The sequence below is a fragment of the Candoia aspera genome, chromosome 6 (assembly GCF_035149785.1).
Source record: "Candoia aspera isolate rCanAsp1 chromosome 6, rCanAsp1.hap2, whole genome shotgun sequence".
In the NCBI taxonomy this organism is placed as follows: Eukaryota; Metazoa; Chordata; class Lepidosauria; order Squamata; family Boidae; genus Candoia; species Candoia aspera.
In genome coordinates, this window is record NC_086158.1 from 66,147,418 (window position 1) to 66,165,118 (window position 17,701).

General features: G+C 39.6%; 1 protein-coding gene across 1 annotated transcript in view; it reads left to right on the forward strand.

Moving 5' to 3' along the window:
• Window positions 1–17,701, forward strand: part of PTPRE (protein tyrosine phosphatase receptor type E) — a 164,191-nt gene that overhangs the window by 124,515 nt on the left and 21,975 nt on the right. Inside the window, exons 8-13 of the mRNA XM_063307347.1 lie at window positions 8,510–8,586; window positions 8,709–8,745; window positions 10,987–11,084; window positions 12,025–12,144; window positions 12,854–13,017; window positions 15,619–15,754. Of these exons, the coding sequence (XP_063163417.1) occupies window positions 8,510–8,586; window positions 8,709–8,745; window positions 10,987–11,084; window positions 12,025–12,144; window positions 12,854–13,017; window positions 15,619–15,754 (632 nt within the window). The remainder of the gene's footprint in view (window positions 1–8,509; window positions 8,587–8,708; window positions 8,746–10,986; window positions 11,085–12,024; window positions 12,145–12,853; window positions 13,018–15,618; window positions 15,755–17,701) is intronic.

A 17,701-nucleotide genomic window follows, 5' to 3' on the forward strand; every position in this document is an offset into this window, starting at 1 on the left:
ATAAATAATTATATAAAGACTCTGGGCAGCCTGCAATTCAAAATGGAATAAATTAAAGCAAAAGAATTAAAATAATGAAGACACTCACTTTTACAGGTATATATCTGACCCAGACCCATACACATACATTTGCATATTTAGAAAGAGAGAAATTGTCAACAGTGTGGCACAAAAGTATTAAAAATGAGCCAACTGACTACAGTTGCTATGAAGTTAGAGGAAACTTCAAATTTCCTGGCCACTGACTAGCCAGCCTATCCTACAATAATGCTTTTATAAAGTGTTTCTGATGATACTTGCTTTCCCTCATCTTTGGTGTTAGCAAAAGAACTAGTTTTTCCCAGCCAGCCTATCCTACAATAATGCTTTTATAAAGTGTTTCTGATGATACTTGCTTTCCCTCATCTTTGGTGTTAGCAAAAGAACTAGTCAGTTCACTTGCAGAAACTGCATATTATTTTAAATGCAATAATTCATATAAATATAAGCCAATCAAATCAGATGTTGCCTCTGTACAACCACAAAGAGGACTAGACGATCAAGGGAATGTGTCTGTTGCTTTTCTAGAGACTTCTCTTGTTTCATGCCACACAGCTGGTAATTTCACACTTTTGAAAAAATATGTCTTTTAAAGTTCTAATATTCTAAGTCTTGTCTAGTTGCCCAGCAACTTAGTACATTTGTTTCTGGGGGTTATATAGGAAATGAAACTGCCAGAATCTCTTTGTAAAATTCAGTGACATCTTCCAATTGTAGACAAAAGGAAGTACTTCTTCACAAACTCTGGGACCTGGGTGGGTTCCACAGGGACCTTGGGGTTTTCCCTGAGGATCTGGTTGCAGTTTGGCTGGAACAGGCAGGTGGCTGAGGTCCTAGATTGGACTGTTCCTATACAGTCTCTCCCTGTGTGCCAATCCTGCAGTGCACCTTGGTTCTCCAAGGAGCTGCAGGAGATGAAGTGCCAGAAGAGATGCCTGGAGCACTACTGGAAGATTAAGAGCAAGTCTGATCGAACATGAGTAAGAGCCCATATGCTGTTGTGAGGACTATTCTTGCTATCTGGCAGATAAAATCATTCAGATTTACTCAGAGTTGGACTTCAGTTGGACAGGTCCAGTGGAGGGGCCTGAGGTGGAGCCCTGTAGGATTTTCTGGAATGCATTTGTGGCTGTGACTGCTGAGGAAGTGATCAGGGTCCCCCGAACTCTGAGCTCAGCCACCTGTTTGTTAGATCCATGTTTTTCCTGATTGGTCAAACTGCCCAGGAGGTGACCTGCAGTTGAGTCCATGCAGTTATACCTACTTATTTGAGGGAGAGGGTCTTCCTTTGGTATGCCCCGTCCTCAAGAAGCCATCACAGTACCTCAAAGCCCTGGACAACTTTTGTCCAGTCTCAACCTTCTCTTTTTAAAGAAGGTTGTTGGGCTTCAGTTCCAGAGGATCCAGGAGAAGACAAATTGTCTGGTTCCATTTCAGTCAGGTTTCAGAGACAGCATTGGTCATGCTTGTTGAAGACCTGTGGCAAGGTGGGATGGGGGTAGTGCATTCATCCTTCTGGTCCTTGATTTCTCAGCAGTTTTCGATACCATTGATCATGGTATCCTTCTAGACTGGCTAGAAAACTTGGGAGTGGGGAGACATTGTTTTGCAGTGGTTTCCCTTCTTTGTGGTTAGTTTCAGTCAGTGTTAATGGGAGGGGAAAGATTTGTCCATTCAACAATATCAGGCATATTGGGTATGCTTTGGATCCCATCATTAAGCAGTGTCATCTAGCAGGAGCCAGGAAGCATGCCTTCTCTGTTGTGGTACCTGCTCTCTAGAATGATATCACTGCAGAGATCTGGATGGCTCCCACCCTGAAGTCGTTCAGGAAGCTATTAAATGCCTGGTTGTTCTCTCAGGCTTCAGGACAGGGTGATGGTTGAGCCCCTGTTAGATGATTTTTTAAAAGTATGTTTATCTTCAGGCTGCTTATGATTTCTTTTTCTTTTTGTTTTTTTTCCTTGTGAGCCACCCAGAGTTGTTGGGAGTCAGGCGGCCTTTAAATTATATGCATGCATGATGCATCTCATCATTTCTTTGTAATTTTAGATGTTATTATACTTATATCATTTTAGTGTCTCTTTTATAATTTAAATATAGACTGTACCCTGGACCTGACTCATAGATGTTAGTTGTTTTATAAATGTATTTTAACTTTGTCTTAAATTTTCTTTCCTTTATTATCTGTTAAGGTAGATTTATATATATATTCACTAAGCACTCTGCTTGTACTGGTCTATGACGGCAATAAATAAATCTCTCTAATATGCATGCATGCACGCATGCATATATAAATCAGTAAATAAACTGATAAACTACAGAATTTTCTTCCTTGAAAATATGATGTTAACTATTAAACCTTTTCTCCCTGTGCTGAACCAAGATGGTAAATGAGCCTATTCTGTTGTCAAAGTGTTCGTTATACTCAGTCTCAGCTATGCTTGATTTTGTTTTGTTGTATTGATTTTGTATTGTATATTTTTTTACTTTGATTGTTTTTCATTTTAATGACGTACTCTACCCAGAGTCACAAAGTGTGAATAGGATATTTAAATAAGTATACATAAATACATAAATAAATCTTCAGCCCTGAGATGGCTTGCTTACTGGTCATTAAGGAGCCTCTGTCTTAGGGCCAGGCTGAAGTCAGATCAGGGTGATCTGGCAAGAAACTAGTGTTTTCCACTGGAAAATGTATTAAAGCTGTCCTGCTTGGGCTACAGGTACTTTCGGATTCAGAGGCAATAAGCACACCCAAATGCCTTATTCCAAGGCAGTATGAGAAACAAGGGGAAAAAATAAAATACAGCTTACAAAGATTATAATACTAACATCTATGAAAGACAAAGAAAACTTTCACACTTTCTGCCAGTCAGGAATGGCGGGCAGACCCCTTCTCCAAGCTGACAAGCATACAGCACTACTCATGTTAGGACTGCACTGGGGTTCCACTCTAGAGGACCTTCTGACTGGTTTATATAAATCATAGACAATAAACAATCACATCTGTACATGTCTATTCATCTATACCAAGCACAGGGAGGATAGATGTATCCTATCAACATGTCCACCTGCCCTTGGCATGAACAAGGAGGTTTATCTTATCCTTGACAGATTTCACTTATCAATGCCAAGAACAAGGCCATGCCAAAGGCAAGAAATGTCTTGTTATACCAGGTGGTTCTAGCCAAAGATAGACTGGGTCACACCACTGTACCCAGGTGTTTCATGTCAAGGATGAGACACAATAGTCAAAAGAATAGATATTTTTGATTAGCTGATATAGTACCTTAAATATTTGAATGCATTTCACTATGTATCTATTATATGGAAATAATAGAATTTTATGTACCTAAGGGAAAGAGGGATATACCACTATCCATTTCCTCCTCACCAATCTTCTGGTAGAACCACCACCTCTGTAAAAGCTTCCTATGTAAACAGTCTGTGTGGTGTGCAGGAGCCTGATGTAGGTTGGTGACTTGCAGGGCTTCAACTAGCCTGCTGAAGGACCACACCTTCCACCCAGCCATAAACAGTCTGTGCCTCCATGGCCATTTCTGCCTTGGCTATTGGAGAGAACAAGCCTTGACTTGCAGCCATTTTTTTTCCACTCATAGGAATATTGATCTTGTGGAAAACCTTTCACAAGATTAATACTCCCATTAGAAAATATAAAGTGAGGATTGGATTCCACTGCTACATGCAGAATACAAATCAGTGGTATTAATAAGTATTTGTAAGCCAGTTTTGGAAGTCTTACAATGGAAGAGGGGGACAAATTTATTTAACGCTGCTTTATCTTTATTTGTCTCCCTTATCTGAACGTCTTACCAGATTCTACTATCTGAGGAGGTGGCAAGATTCTCCTAGAAGTATTTAACAGCAATGATCCTTCAATTCTTTAGATTCCAAAGCAGATACAGTAGTGATCAAACTGACAAAATGTTATTTTTGACTGCACTAGAAGCCATGCCCAACTAGAATGGCCATGTGGGAGCCATGGAGCAGGGAGGGGTAGCAACAGCTGCTGCAGTGATTCAGCCTAGGTTTCACAGAAGGGTAACTGAGTCTGAAAGATGTAGATTCCCCAGCGCTAAGGCTCCTATTTCCAGTCCTCATGCCATCCTCTGTCGTTACTTCAGTACTAGGTTATAATCCCTACCACCTACTATGTGAGGGTTCCAATGTTGCTGACCTCATTTCAATGGAGCATCAAAAAGAATGCTATGGGAGCAGCAACTTTTCATGCCACATATTTTCCTTCTATCGCAAGGACATGAGATAACACATCATTCATGGTGTGAGAAAGATCCCTTAGACAATTGTAAAAGGGATTAGATAGTTACTGGATTCTGATGTCTAATAATTACTTCTAGGAGAAAAACAGTGGAGTGTTGCTTGGGGATATCAGAACTTCCTGGGAACCATTATCAGAAAAAAGAGCATCATAGATTTATTTGTAAAAAGGTTGTCCCAAATTACTTGCATTATGGCCATTTATAGTGATAAAATTAATACCACCATTGAACTGATAGCCAATGAAATTAGCACCGCATAGGACCAAGTGGATTCTAATTCATGAAATCTTATGTTGCTATTAATCATTCTTTTTTACCTTCTAAGATTTTGCATTTATATTCATGATATATTGCCAAACTGATGATTGAAAAAGAATCATTATTTTAGTAGGATGAGTGCATGGTATTATTCAGTATTGTTGTTTATTCGTTTAGTCGCTTCCGACTCTTTGTGACTTCATGGACCAGCCCACGCCAGAGCTTCCTGTCGGTTGTCAACACCCCCAGCTCCCCCAGGGATGAGTCCGTCACCTCTAGAATATCATCCATCCACCTTGCCCTTGGTTGGCCCCTCTTCCTTTTGCCCTCCACTCTCCCAAGCATCAGCATCTTCTCCAGGATGTCCTGTCTTCTCATTATGTGGCCAAAGTATTTCAGTTTTGCCTTTAATATCATTCCCTCAAGTGAGCAGTCTGGCTTTATTTCCTGGAGGATGGACTGGTTTGATCTTCTTGCAGTCCAAGGCACTCTCAGAATTTTCCTCCAACACCACAGTTCCAAAACATCGATCTTCCTTCTCTCAGCCTTCCTTATGGTCCAGCTCTCGCAGCCATATGTTACTACGGGGAACACCATTGCTATAACTATGCAGACCTTTGTTGTCAGTGTGATGTCTCTGCTCTTAACTATTTTATAGAGATTTGTCATTGCTCTTCGCCCAAGGATTAAGCATCTTCTGATTTCCTGACTGCAGTCAGCATCTGCAGTAATCTTTGCACCTAGGAATACAAAGTCTTTCACTGCTTCTACATTTTCTCCCTGTATTTGCCAGTTATCAATCAAGCTGGTTGCCATAATCTTGGTTTTTTTGAGGTTTAGCTGCAAGCCAGCTTTTGTACTTTCTTCTTTCACCTTCATCATAAGGCTCCTCAGTTCCTCTTCATTTTCAGCCATCAAAGTGGTATCATCTGCATATCTGAGATTGTTAAAGTTTCTTCCAGAGATTTTAACTCCAGCCTTGGATTCCTCAAGGCCAGCTTGTCGCATGATGTGTTCTGCGTACAAGTTGAATAGGTAGGGTGAGAGTATACAGCCCTGCCGTACTCCTTTCCCAATCTTAAACCAGTCCGTTGTTCCGTGGTCTGTTCTTACTGTTGCTACTTGGTTGTTATGCAGATTCTTCAGGAGGCAGACAAGATGACTTGGTATCCCCATACCACTAAGAACTTGCCACAATTTGTTATGGTCCACACAGTCAAAGGCTTTAGAATAGTCAATAAAACAGAAATAGATGTTTTTCTGAAACTCCCTGGCTTTTTCCATTATCCAGTGGATATTGGCAATTTGGTCCCTACTTCCTCTGCCTTTTCTAAACCCAGCTTGTACATCGGGCAATTCTTGCTCCATGAATTGCTGAAGTCTAGCTTGCAGGATCTTGAGCATTAGCTTACTGGCAAGTGAAATGAGTGCCACTGTTCGATAGTTTGAACATTCTTTAGTGTTTCCCTTTTTTGGTATGGGGATATAAGTTGATTTTTTCCAATCTGATGGCCATTCTTGTGTTTTCCAAATTTGCTGGCATATAGCATGCGTTACCTTGACAGCATCATCTTGCAAGATTTTGAACAGTTCAGCTGGGATGCCGTCATCTCCTGCTGCCTTGTTATTACCAATGCTTCTTAAGGCCCATTCAACCTCACTCTTCAGGATGTCTGGCTCTAGCTCACTGACCACACCGTCAAAGCTATCCCCGATATTGTTATCCTTCCTATACAGGTCTTCCGTATATTCTTGCCACCTTTTCTTGATCTCTTCTTCTTCTCTTAGGTCCTTGCCATCTTTGGTTTTGATCATACCCATTTTTGCCTCAAATTTACCTCCGATGTTTCTAATTTTCTGGAAGATGTCTCTTGTCCTTCCTATTCTATTGTCTTCTTCCACTTCCGCGCATTGCTTGTTCAAAAATAATTCCTTATCTCTTCTGGCTAACCTCTGGAATTTTGCATTTAATTGGGCATATCTCCCCCTATCACTGTTGCCTTTTGCTTTCCTTCTTTCTTGGGGTCCTTCTAGTGTCTCAGCAGACAGCCATTTTGCCTTCTTGGTTTTCTCTTTCTTTGGGATGCATTTTGTTGCCACCTCCTGAACAATGTTGCGGACTTATGTCCATAGTTCTTCCGGGACCCTGTCTACTAAGTCCAGTCCCTTAAATCAATTCTTCACCCCCACTGCATATTCCTTAGGAATATTAGTGAGCTCATATCTAGCTGATCTGTGGGTCTTCCCTAATCTCTTTAGTCTGATCCTAATTGGGCAATAAGAAGTTCGTGATCGGAACTACAGTCAGCTCCAGGTCTTGTTTTTACCGACTATACAGATGTCCACCACCTTTGGCTGCAAAGGATGTAGTCAATCTGATTTTGGTGTTGTCCATCTGGGGAAGTCCATGTATAAAGCCGTCTCTTAGGTTGTTGGAAGAGAGTGTTTGTTATGCACATTGAGTTGTCTTGGCAAAATTCTATCAGCCTATGTCCTGCTTCGTTTTGTTCTCCCAGGCCATGCTTACCTGTAATTCCAGGTGTCATTTAACTGCCCACCTTAGCATTCCAGTCTTCTGTGATGAAAATAACATCTCTTTTAGGTGTGTTGTCCAGTAGGTGCTGCAGATCCTCATAGAACTGCTCTACTTCAGCTTCTTCAGCATCTGTGGTTGGGGCGTATATTTGGATCACTGTGATGTTAGATGGCTTGCCCTGAATTCGAATTGAGATCATTCTATCGTTTTTTGGATTGTATCCAAGCATTGCTTTAGCCACTTTATGATTAATTATAAAGGCTACTCCATTTCTTCTGTGGTCCTCTTGTCCACAGTAGTAGATCTGGTGGTCATTTGATGTGAAGTGGCCCATTCCAGTCCATTTCAGTTCACTGATGCCCAGAATGTCTATCTTTAATCTTGACATCTCACCAATAACCACATCCAATTTGCCCTGGCTCATAGATCTTACATTCCAGGTTCCAATGGTGTGTTGATCCTTAGAACATCGGATTCGCCGTTCACCACCAGCACTGTCGGCCGCTAGCCGTCCTTTCGGCTTTGAGCTAGCTGCGGCACCACGTCTGGGGCTAGTTGAACTCATCCTCTGTTCCTCCCCAGTAGCATTTTGACCATCTTCCAACCTGGGGGTCTCATCTTCCAATGGTATACCGACATATCTCTGGTTGTACTGATCCATTTAGTTTTCATGGCAAGAATACTGGGGTGGGTTGCCATTACCTTCCCCAGGGATCGCATTTAGTCTGACCTCTCTGTCATGACCTTCCCATCTTGGGTGGCCCTTCACGGTTTAGCTCATGGCATCATTGAGGTGCTCAAGCTCCAGCACCACGACAAGGTAACGATCCTTTGCTGCAGATTATTCAGTATAGAAGTTATAATATTTATGAATAACCATTAGACAAGCCGTGATCCATTGGGCCATTGTTTCATAGATGTTTCCTTACCAAATTCCATAATGCCTTCAACAATGGCAGAGTTTCTAATGTACTGCCCATGTCATTAATACTAAACTGTATAGCACAATCAAACCTCAGGAGTTGAAAGGAAATGTTTTATGATAATTTTTATGTCATAAAATGCTTTTTTTTTTAAATTTGCCAAATTTCAGTTCCACGGAAGTCATGGGTCCTGGATTTTGGACACATTCTGTGAATTAGCCCATTTGAGGTAACTTGGTTCAAAAATTTTGGCCTATGACACACTGTTTTGCCCAGTTAATGGTTACAAACAGACATAAGAGTTTTAGTAGTATATAGATACAGTGTTGTGTTAAGTGACATTTTTAGATTAACTTTTATTTTCAGAAGAAAATTATAGATTTAGAACTTTATTCACATTTCAGCCATGTTAGAAATAAATAGTTCTAACTGAGTGTTCATTTTTACAGATGATCATTCCAGAGTAATTTTAATGCAGATAGATGGAATTCAGTGTTCAGACTATATTAATGCTTCGTATATAGATGTAAGTGAAATCCTTTTCTTATTCAATTACTCATTCTTCAAAAGTAACTACTTACTGTTTTAAAAAGTATATTTTAATGTATATTCTTGTAAAAATAAAACATATCTCTTTATTTCTCATAGGGCTACAAGGAAAAGAATAAATTTCTAGCTGCTCAAGGTATCTTTTGGTTTCTATTGTTTGGCAAGCTTTTTAAAAGGTTTTATTCTGTATTTTTGCATATGCAAAACAATTTCAGAAATATTTAGTTTCCTTTTACATTTAGTCTAAACTAAGATTTTAAAGATTTTGTAAATTAGTTTCATTTACTGTAAGGTTAACGAGTATGCCAAAACACCTAATTATTTTTCTGAAGAGCCTTTAGAGTGGCTAAGAAGCTACTGGGAACTGATTTGGAGAAACTGTAGTGTGTAGTATGAAAGGGAAGGAGAGAAGCATGCAATTGACCTTGAGTCACTCCCTATATGACATCTGTGTAAGAATTTGAGATAAACAGAAAACTAAGGAAGAGTTCATAGGGGTCATTGTGTGTGTGCGTATGCGTGTTTGCATCTTCAAGTCGGTGTTGACTCCTGGTGACTGCCTGGACAAGTCTCTACAGTTTTGTTGGCAAGGTTTTTTGGAAATGGTTTGCCATTGCCTGCTTCCTAGGGCTGAGAGGCAGTGACTGGCCCAAGATCACCCAGCTGGTTTCATGTTGAAGGTGGGACTAGAACTCAGTCTCCCAGTTTCTAGCTTGGCACCTTAACCACTACACCAAACTGGCTCTTAGTAGGGGTCATTAGGAAAGTAAAAATGAAAAGTTTGGATTAGTGTTAAACATTAACAGGACAAGGATAATTCCACCAGCATGTTTAGCGAAGTTATAGTTTGCAAGAAAAAAATGAAGGTGGTAGACATTCCTAGGTGGAAATCCTTTTCTTATTCAATTACTCATTTTTCAAAAGTAACTACATGAAGCTTCAGGAGGAACGTATTTCAAAATAACAATAATAGCATAAAGTTTCTTTTTCAGGCTGGCTAAAAAGAGGGATAGTTCATTTGCTGGAGACATTTTTATTGTGGAATCCTACTTCCACAAAGCATCTGCCCATAGTTGAACTGTTTTTACTTTTCCCTCTTTGCTCTCACATCACATCCTCAGAACAAGCGAATGTTTTTTCATTTACTGTAAGGGTGGGTCATCCAGGTGGCAAAGAGGTTTGTACTGGATTGTGCTCCCAGTTATCTTGTTCTTCCATTAATCATAGTTCTGGTTGTGGCATGTGTGTTGAACCAGTGCTGCTGTCACCCACAAGCTGGTAGCAATGTTGGCTTTTCCTGTGGTTCCCTCTACTATTCGTTTGTTTATTTAAAACATTCTTATTCTGCTTTTTAGCCAAAAAGGCTCAAAGAGTAGCTTATGTATAAAAATAAATAATCCAAGCCCTCAAACCTGCAGTCTAAAAGACACATTGCACAAGAAAAAGGGATGCGGGGGGGGAGGGAAGTTTGAATCTAGTTCTTAACATTGCAGTTCTTATTTTAACCAGTTGAGAAAACACTTGGGGAACACCCAGAGTACCTGTGTCTTGGCAGACTTGATGGAATCGCCCTGTTTGGGGGTTTTTTCTCTTTTCTGTGCAGCCTGTTGGAAGGGCTGCCACAAGTGACAGCTTAGAGAGCACCAAAAACAGCTGATCTCCCACCAGATACTCTGCAATAGCTCTGCTTCTCTTTTCTCCATCTCCTGTGAAGCTTAATAGCATTCTGACACAACAGTACAGCCATATCACCTACTCTGTCTTTTGCCATCCCCCTCCTTCACTTCATATTAGGAAATAAGTTGGGTTTTTTTCCCCTGTTCCATCTCTGGTTTGCTCTTCAGAAGTGCTATCTAAGACTTCTTCAAGCCATAAAGTAGAGAAAGCATGCAGAGCACGGCTCTTCTGAAATTCTTACAACAATAGCCATCTTTATTTTCTTCTGGGTGATAAAGTATCATGTGTGTACATACACATAAACATTTTCCCTAATAAGGCTGTGTGCATATGTGTAGAAAGGATTACCTTTCCTTATCTGAACTTATTTGATCTCTTTGTTTATAACAGGAGGGTTCCCTCTTTAATAGGCTGCATGTCTGGAACATCTTTGCCAAATTTGTTTGTCAGTGCCTCTATTGGTATGCCTTTGCTGCCAAGTGAAGGCTGTTTCATCATCTTGCAGTTCTGTCTGATGGCCTGTTTATTGCAGTTTTTCATATTTATTTTTAATTTGTTGCTTTTTCTTGGGCTTTCTAAACGTTGAAAACAGCGATGAGCATTTCATATAGAAACTGAGATTCTTTTCAATAAACAGGATTAGAAACATTTTTCTGTCTTTTGTGTAGCTGTTAACTGAGTAGTTGTGTCCTATATCTAGGTCCTAAGCAAGATACAATAAATGATTTTTGGAGGATGATATGGGAACAGAAGTCTGCAACTATTGTCATGTTAACAAATGTGAAAGAGAGAAAAGAGGTAAGACACTTTTAAAGTTTATTTCCCTCCAGCTTGTTTGGAGCTCTCCAGTAGCCCACAAAACTATTTGTAACATGACCACTTCCTATATCAGCTTGTTTGATACAGCAGTGCAGTAACTTAATTAAAATACTTGACCTTTCATAATTTTTCTCACATTGCACACATCGTCTCTCTCTCTTTTCTGAACCCTTTCCCCCAAAGAGAATATATATATTTATATAAGGTTGACAATTTATATTTTAAAATAATAATGAATGTGTTGTATGAGCAAATTACCTGAAATTATTTGACTGTATTTTTCTTTGCCTGATTTCCTTCTTCAGTAGGCAGATTTTACAATTTCATAGTCCCAAAGAGTGTTAGTAGTGTATTTAAGCTCCAACTTTCCTTCTACCATTATTATTATTTGAATAAAATTGATTAAGCTCAATAATAAATTTACATCCTGCAGAACACCTATCATTAGGTAGTGGTAGCTGGTGAATGTTGATTTATCTATAAATGAAGCATGAGTCTTATTGTTGCTCAAGGATGACCTCTCCTGTCACTTAAAAGAAATGGGTTAAATATGTAGGCTATATTTTTAAAACAATACATGTAATTACCTGTCTCTTCTAAACTCTAGTCTAACACTATGTTAATATTTTTTTATCTTCAAACAGACCCAAACATGAAGAAATGGGTCTGCAGAAAAATCAAAGACACCGAAGATTCTAAAATTATATATCAACAAATTTTAATCTTATGATACCTCAAAATTTTCCCTGATCTTATTTTGAATATAATTAGAGCTATATGGTCCTATTTGGTTTCAATTTCAGAATTAGCTCACCCTTCCTTATAGTTACAAAACAGTTGTATGTTTTTAACCTGTCAGTTTTGGTTAAACATACAACACATTGATGTGGTATTTATTTGTGTTTTAACATTTATATAGGACAAATGTTTCCAGTATTGGCCTGATCAAGGATGTTGGACTTATGGAAACATCCGGGTTTCTGTGGAAGACTGTATAGTTCTTGTAGATTACACCATTCGAAAGTTTTGCATTCAGCCGGTATTTCATTTTCTCTTATTATTGTTTTAAATAAACAATATTTTATTTTATTTATTTATTTAAATATTTAATTAACTGCGATGTGAATGTGCCATACGATAAATAAATAAAATTGTTTTAAAATATGATTAACTATTGCTAACACTGTTTTGAGAATAAATAATATTTAGGTTTATATGTTTTTGTTGAAGGATGAAAACTTAGGTGTATTTAACTCTTACTTAAATCTCTTGGTACTACTATTTTAGAACCCATACTGAGATTTTATTTGAAACTCTATGCATACTTTGATCCTGATGTTCTACTTCTGGTTTGCTGCTGTAGGGACTTAGCTCTACTAACTTGGCTATTGGTCTGATTCAGCATTATAGTTCTTCTGACAGTATATTAAATCCAAAAATTCAGGCAATTTTTTAAACTCAGCATAAATTACAATATAATATTGATACCTGACATACCTGTGAAGGACATTCCAGGTTGCAATGTCATTGTAGAAAAAGCCATCTCTGTATTATACACACTTCATTTATAGATGCTTTTCGTGCATGATTGACTTTGTACCTGCTTTAATTCTTCTCTTTAAATGGAAATGTGCTAATGTGTATTGTGAAGAGGAAGGAAAAAGTCAAGTAACAAATGACTAAACTGTTGGTTGATTTCACTCTAAAATGTGATTGATTATATTCATATTTTGTTTCTGGGTCTTTAGCAGGTTGCTGATGGCTGCAAAGCTCCGAGACTTGTCACTCAGCTTCATTTCACCAGCTGGCCTGATTTTGGAGTGCCTTTTACACCTATTGGAATGCTTAAATTCCTAAAGAAAGTCAAGTCATTGAATCCTGCACTTGCTGGACCAATAGTGGTTCACTGTAGGTATGTATATCTGTATGTGGAGCTGGAGATGTGTATCCTCATCAATGTCAGGGTGTGGATTTAATAGCCCACACTAATCCAAAGGATGTTCCATCTCTCTGGAACAAATGTTGGAGGGCATGGAAAAGAGGAAACAGGAACTACCTTCTTTTTCATTCACAGAAATCTGGTGGATCAAAGAGCCTTGGGGATGCAGTTGAACACAACTCCAAGAAAATGAGCTTAGATATGATATAGAAATAAAGGAAAGTAATGCTTAAAAATCATAGAGTCTTGTAGACTAATTTTAGTACTTATTCCACAGTCTTCTGCATAGTAATATATGGACACAGGAAAGTACATTGAAGGGAAGCTGAATTTCTGTATTGAAATTTAAAAATAAAAATATGTCATTAATAAACTTTAAATTGAACATTTAATAAATGAGCAGTGGTAAAATTAGAGAGGGGAAGAGAGGAAGTTGCAATGATATCGTAAGAAAAAATAAGCAAGTAACTGATGTAATACATAGTAAAAGTCTCTGCCTAGCATAGGATGCCATGGCTTTTACTCTTCGAGGAAGGCTGAAGATTATTTGCCATGAGAATCTGAACAGCAATCTAAGGTAATTGTGCTCCCTCTCGTGGTAGTTTAGGAGGTTAAACAAAAAATTGTTTATGTGTGTAATTAAACTGGTCAGCTTACAAAATCCAGAAAACAATTAAAACAGTTACACACACATAAACAGGCAGCCTGGATTAAAAAACAACCAGAACAATAAACCATACAAATATAACAGGGATCTCACAAATACATCAGTGAACACATTAACCCCAAACCTGGGAACCCAGGTTTTAGGGGCTTTCCAGAACCTCAGGAGTGTGGGTACCATTCATATCTTGGGGTGGGGGGTATTGTTCCAGAGGGAGAGGGCAGCAACATAAAGGCACACTTCCTTAGTCCCACAAGGTGGCAGTGTTTAATAGAAGGGACCTGGAGCACACTCACTGCCTGAACATACCAGGTGGGCAGAAACAATTAGAAATATGCAGTCCCTCAGATAACCAGGCCCTATGACATGAAGGGCTTTATAGGTGGTGACCAGCACCTTGAATTGCACCTGGGAGCCTACTGGCAATCCATGCAGCTCATGTAGTAGTGGTGACACATGGACATACAGTAACATGAAGTGCCTGTTATTGCTTGTGCCATTGCATATTGTACCAGCTGTAGCTTCTGAATGGTCTTTGAGGGCAGCTGCATGTAGAGCACTGATGATACCCAGCTATACATCTCAAGCCTGGGCTGTGAGGATGAATCTGTCAATGTACTGACCCAGTGTCTGGAGGGGGAGGAATAGATTTTGGCTCAATTCTCACAAGACTGAGTGGCTATGGCTGTTTGGACCCCCTTGGTCAGGGATGTTTTCATTGTTGATCTTGAATGGAGTTGCACTTTCCCATTCAAGACTGGTGTGGAACTTGGAGGTCTTCTGGACTCAAAGCTCCTGCTTGAAGAGCAGTTGGCAGTTGTGACCAAGACTGTCTTTACACTTTATCTTGTGTGCCAGTTGCACCCTTTCCGTGACCAGGAGACTCTTTAGACAGTCACTCATCTCCTGGTCACCTCACGACTGGACTACTGGAATGCACTCTACATGGGGCTGCCCTCAAAGAGCATTCAGAAGCTACAGCTGGTACAAAATGCAGCTGCCATCTGACTACCTTCTCCGCAACCTTCCCACAACAGGGAAGATTGGAAACTGGGTAATTATCTAGAATGGTGGGGTATAGTAATGGCCTCTTGAGGTGGGTTGCACCACCAGCTCTTTCAAGACCAGTGGTACCACTGCTTCCCTCAAAGAGGCAGATACCACTATATGGACCATTCCTTTGGTCACCACCTGGGCTGCCTTAATAGCCCAGGAATCAGCCAGAATCTAACAATAGGTGGCTGGACTGACAGTTGGAGGACCTTGTCCGCATTCTCAGGAGTCATAGAATCAAACTCAGTTCAGATAATCTCACAATACTGTATTCTGGGCAACCCACTTGGATCTGCCCAGTCAGAGTCTAACTCTGAGCAGATCTGAGTGACTTTATCCCCCAAATAGCTTGAAAACTCCTCATTGTGACCCTGCAATGGTCCGGAGGCCCAGCTTTCCTTAAGGAAGCAGGTCACTCTAAACAGGGCTGCTGGGCAGCTATTGGCAGACACAATAAAGGCAAAGAAAAAATGTTTTGCCACCCTTATTGCTACAATATAGGCTTGAATATGGGCTTTCACTAGTGTTTGGTGGATTCATTCTTTGTCTTTCTCCAGTGGGGCTTCAGGCATCACTTCTAGGCTAGTTGTTAGGTGTCTGAACTTAGATTTGAGAGACTTTGGGTTTATATAGATACACTTTTTTGTTTTGAGCTTTGCCTCCCAGTGAACTAAATGCTACTCTGACTGTTGCTGGGACTACTACTAATAATTTAATCAGGTAGTTGCTGTATTGTAGAACACAAAGGAAAACCAGTAATATTGGAAGTAAGGGAGTAAGATATATTATTGCAGTGTGGCGTAAGATACATCAATGCACTGTGGTTTGCTTAGTTGCATGTGTGTGTTTTTTTCAAGTGCTGGTGTGGGTCGTACAGGCACGTTCATAGTAATAGATGCCATGATTGACATGATGCATGCTGAACAAAAAGTTGATGTGTTCGAGTTTGTGGCAAGAATTCGCAGTCAGCGTCCACAGATGGTTCAGACAGATGTAAGTAAATCAAATATTTCTGTAGCTATATTTGATCATTATTTCCACTAAACTATATAAAGCCTTCTTTATGTTTATTTATCAAATTTGTCACCGCCCATCTCCTCCCACCAGAGGGACTCTGGGCAGTTTACAACAAAATAATCAATTAAAACAATAGGCATACAATATAAATACAATATATAAAAATACAATTACAAGTAAACAATAAATATAAATATATAAATATAAATATAAATATAAAAATATTATATCAGTATGAATATGTTGTATGTACATCAATAGAGGTTAATTTTTATTGGTGAACATTTTCATCTTCTCACCATTAAAATCTTTCATTTGGAAATGTCAGAGGAACAGAAAGAATTTGCATAGCAGCCTAATTTGAAATTAGAAACTTTCTGTTTCAAATATGTGTTTGGGTGTTCTTGCTCCCTAAACCAGTTGTATTTGTCCACAGTGATTGTCACACAGCTCATTCTCTCACTGACAACATGATGACATCCCGGTTCTTAGGAGAATCACCACCTATTTTTAAAAATGTTGCCAAAGCAGCAGCTAGCTGATCATAGCCAATAGGAGTTTTAAAAAAAGTCAGAGGACAGCACCTTTTCTCACTGAAAGTACTTGCCCCCAAAAAATGTGATATCGCCCTCTATACATCTTCCTGTTTCTACCTAAGAATATCAAATGAGGGGTGGGAGGGATTTATATTAATTCCCTTGTTAAATCTTTTCAGCTTTTATCCCATCACCTGACTTCTATTTTATCTGTTTTTGTTACGGGCACATTTATTCTATATTGCAACAAGTAGGTACCATTGTTGATCTTTGAGTCTCAGGTGCAGAACCTGAGACTTCAGGGTACAATGTGACCTCTAAAAGGTTTCAGTAAACCTCGTTTGTAACTTTTGCAGAAAATTCAGCTACTGAAACAGCAGTTTGGCCAGTGCACTTCACCAATGCATGAAATGTGTAGGCTGCAAGTTGCCCATACCTGTTTTAGGGCAATTCCAAATGCTCCTGATAGGTCAATCCTGTCAAGTGAGAATATACCTACAGGTAGTCCTTGACTTATGACTGTTCGTTTAACGATGGCCTGAAGTTACGACAGCCTCAGAATGGGTGCTTTACTGTCATGAGTACTAATGGTAAGCAGGAGGGGGCCCCTCCTGCTCACCATCAGTACTCATGACATTTAGTAAGGTAAAGGTTTCCCTTGACATTAAGTCCTGTCATGTCTGACTCTAGGGGGCAGTGCTCATCTCCATTTCAAAGCCGAAGAGCCGGCGTTTGTCCATAGACACTTCCATGGTCATGTGGCTGGCATGACTAAATGGAATGCCATTACTTGCCCGCTGAAGTGGTACCTATTCATCTAGTCACATTTGCATGCTTTCAAACTGCTAGGTTGGCAGGAGCTGGGACTAGCAACGGGAGCTCACCCCGTCACGCGGATTCGAACCGCCGACCTTCCAATCGGCAAGCTCAGCAGTTTAACCCACAGCACCATCACGTCCCTACACATGACATTTACGCCCTGTAAAATACTTGTGTCACAAAACATTGCATCCCCCATGGTCACATGATCGCATTTCGGGCATTTGGGAACTGGATCACTTTTACAACCAGTTGCAGTGTCCTGTGGTCTTGTGATCGTGTTTTGTGACTTTTTTGCCATTTTCTGGCAAAAAAATGCCTATTGGGGAAGCTGCATTCACTTAGCAACCTTGACGATTCGCTTAATGGCCATTGTAAAAAATGGTTGTAAAATTGGGTCCGGTTACATGGTGACTCGATTTATGACCGCAATGACTTACAATGGAAATTCCGGTCCCAATTGTGGTAATAAGTCAAGGATTACTTGTATTATGATCTTGTTGCATTGGTTGCCAGTAGGTTTCTAGCTCAATTCATCTTTAAAACCTTTTACAGCATAATACTGGCA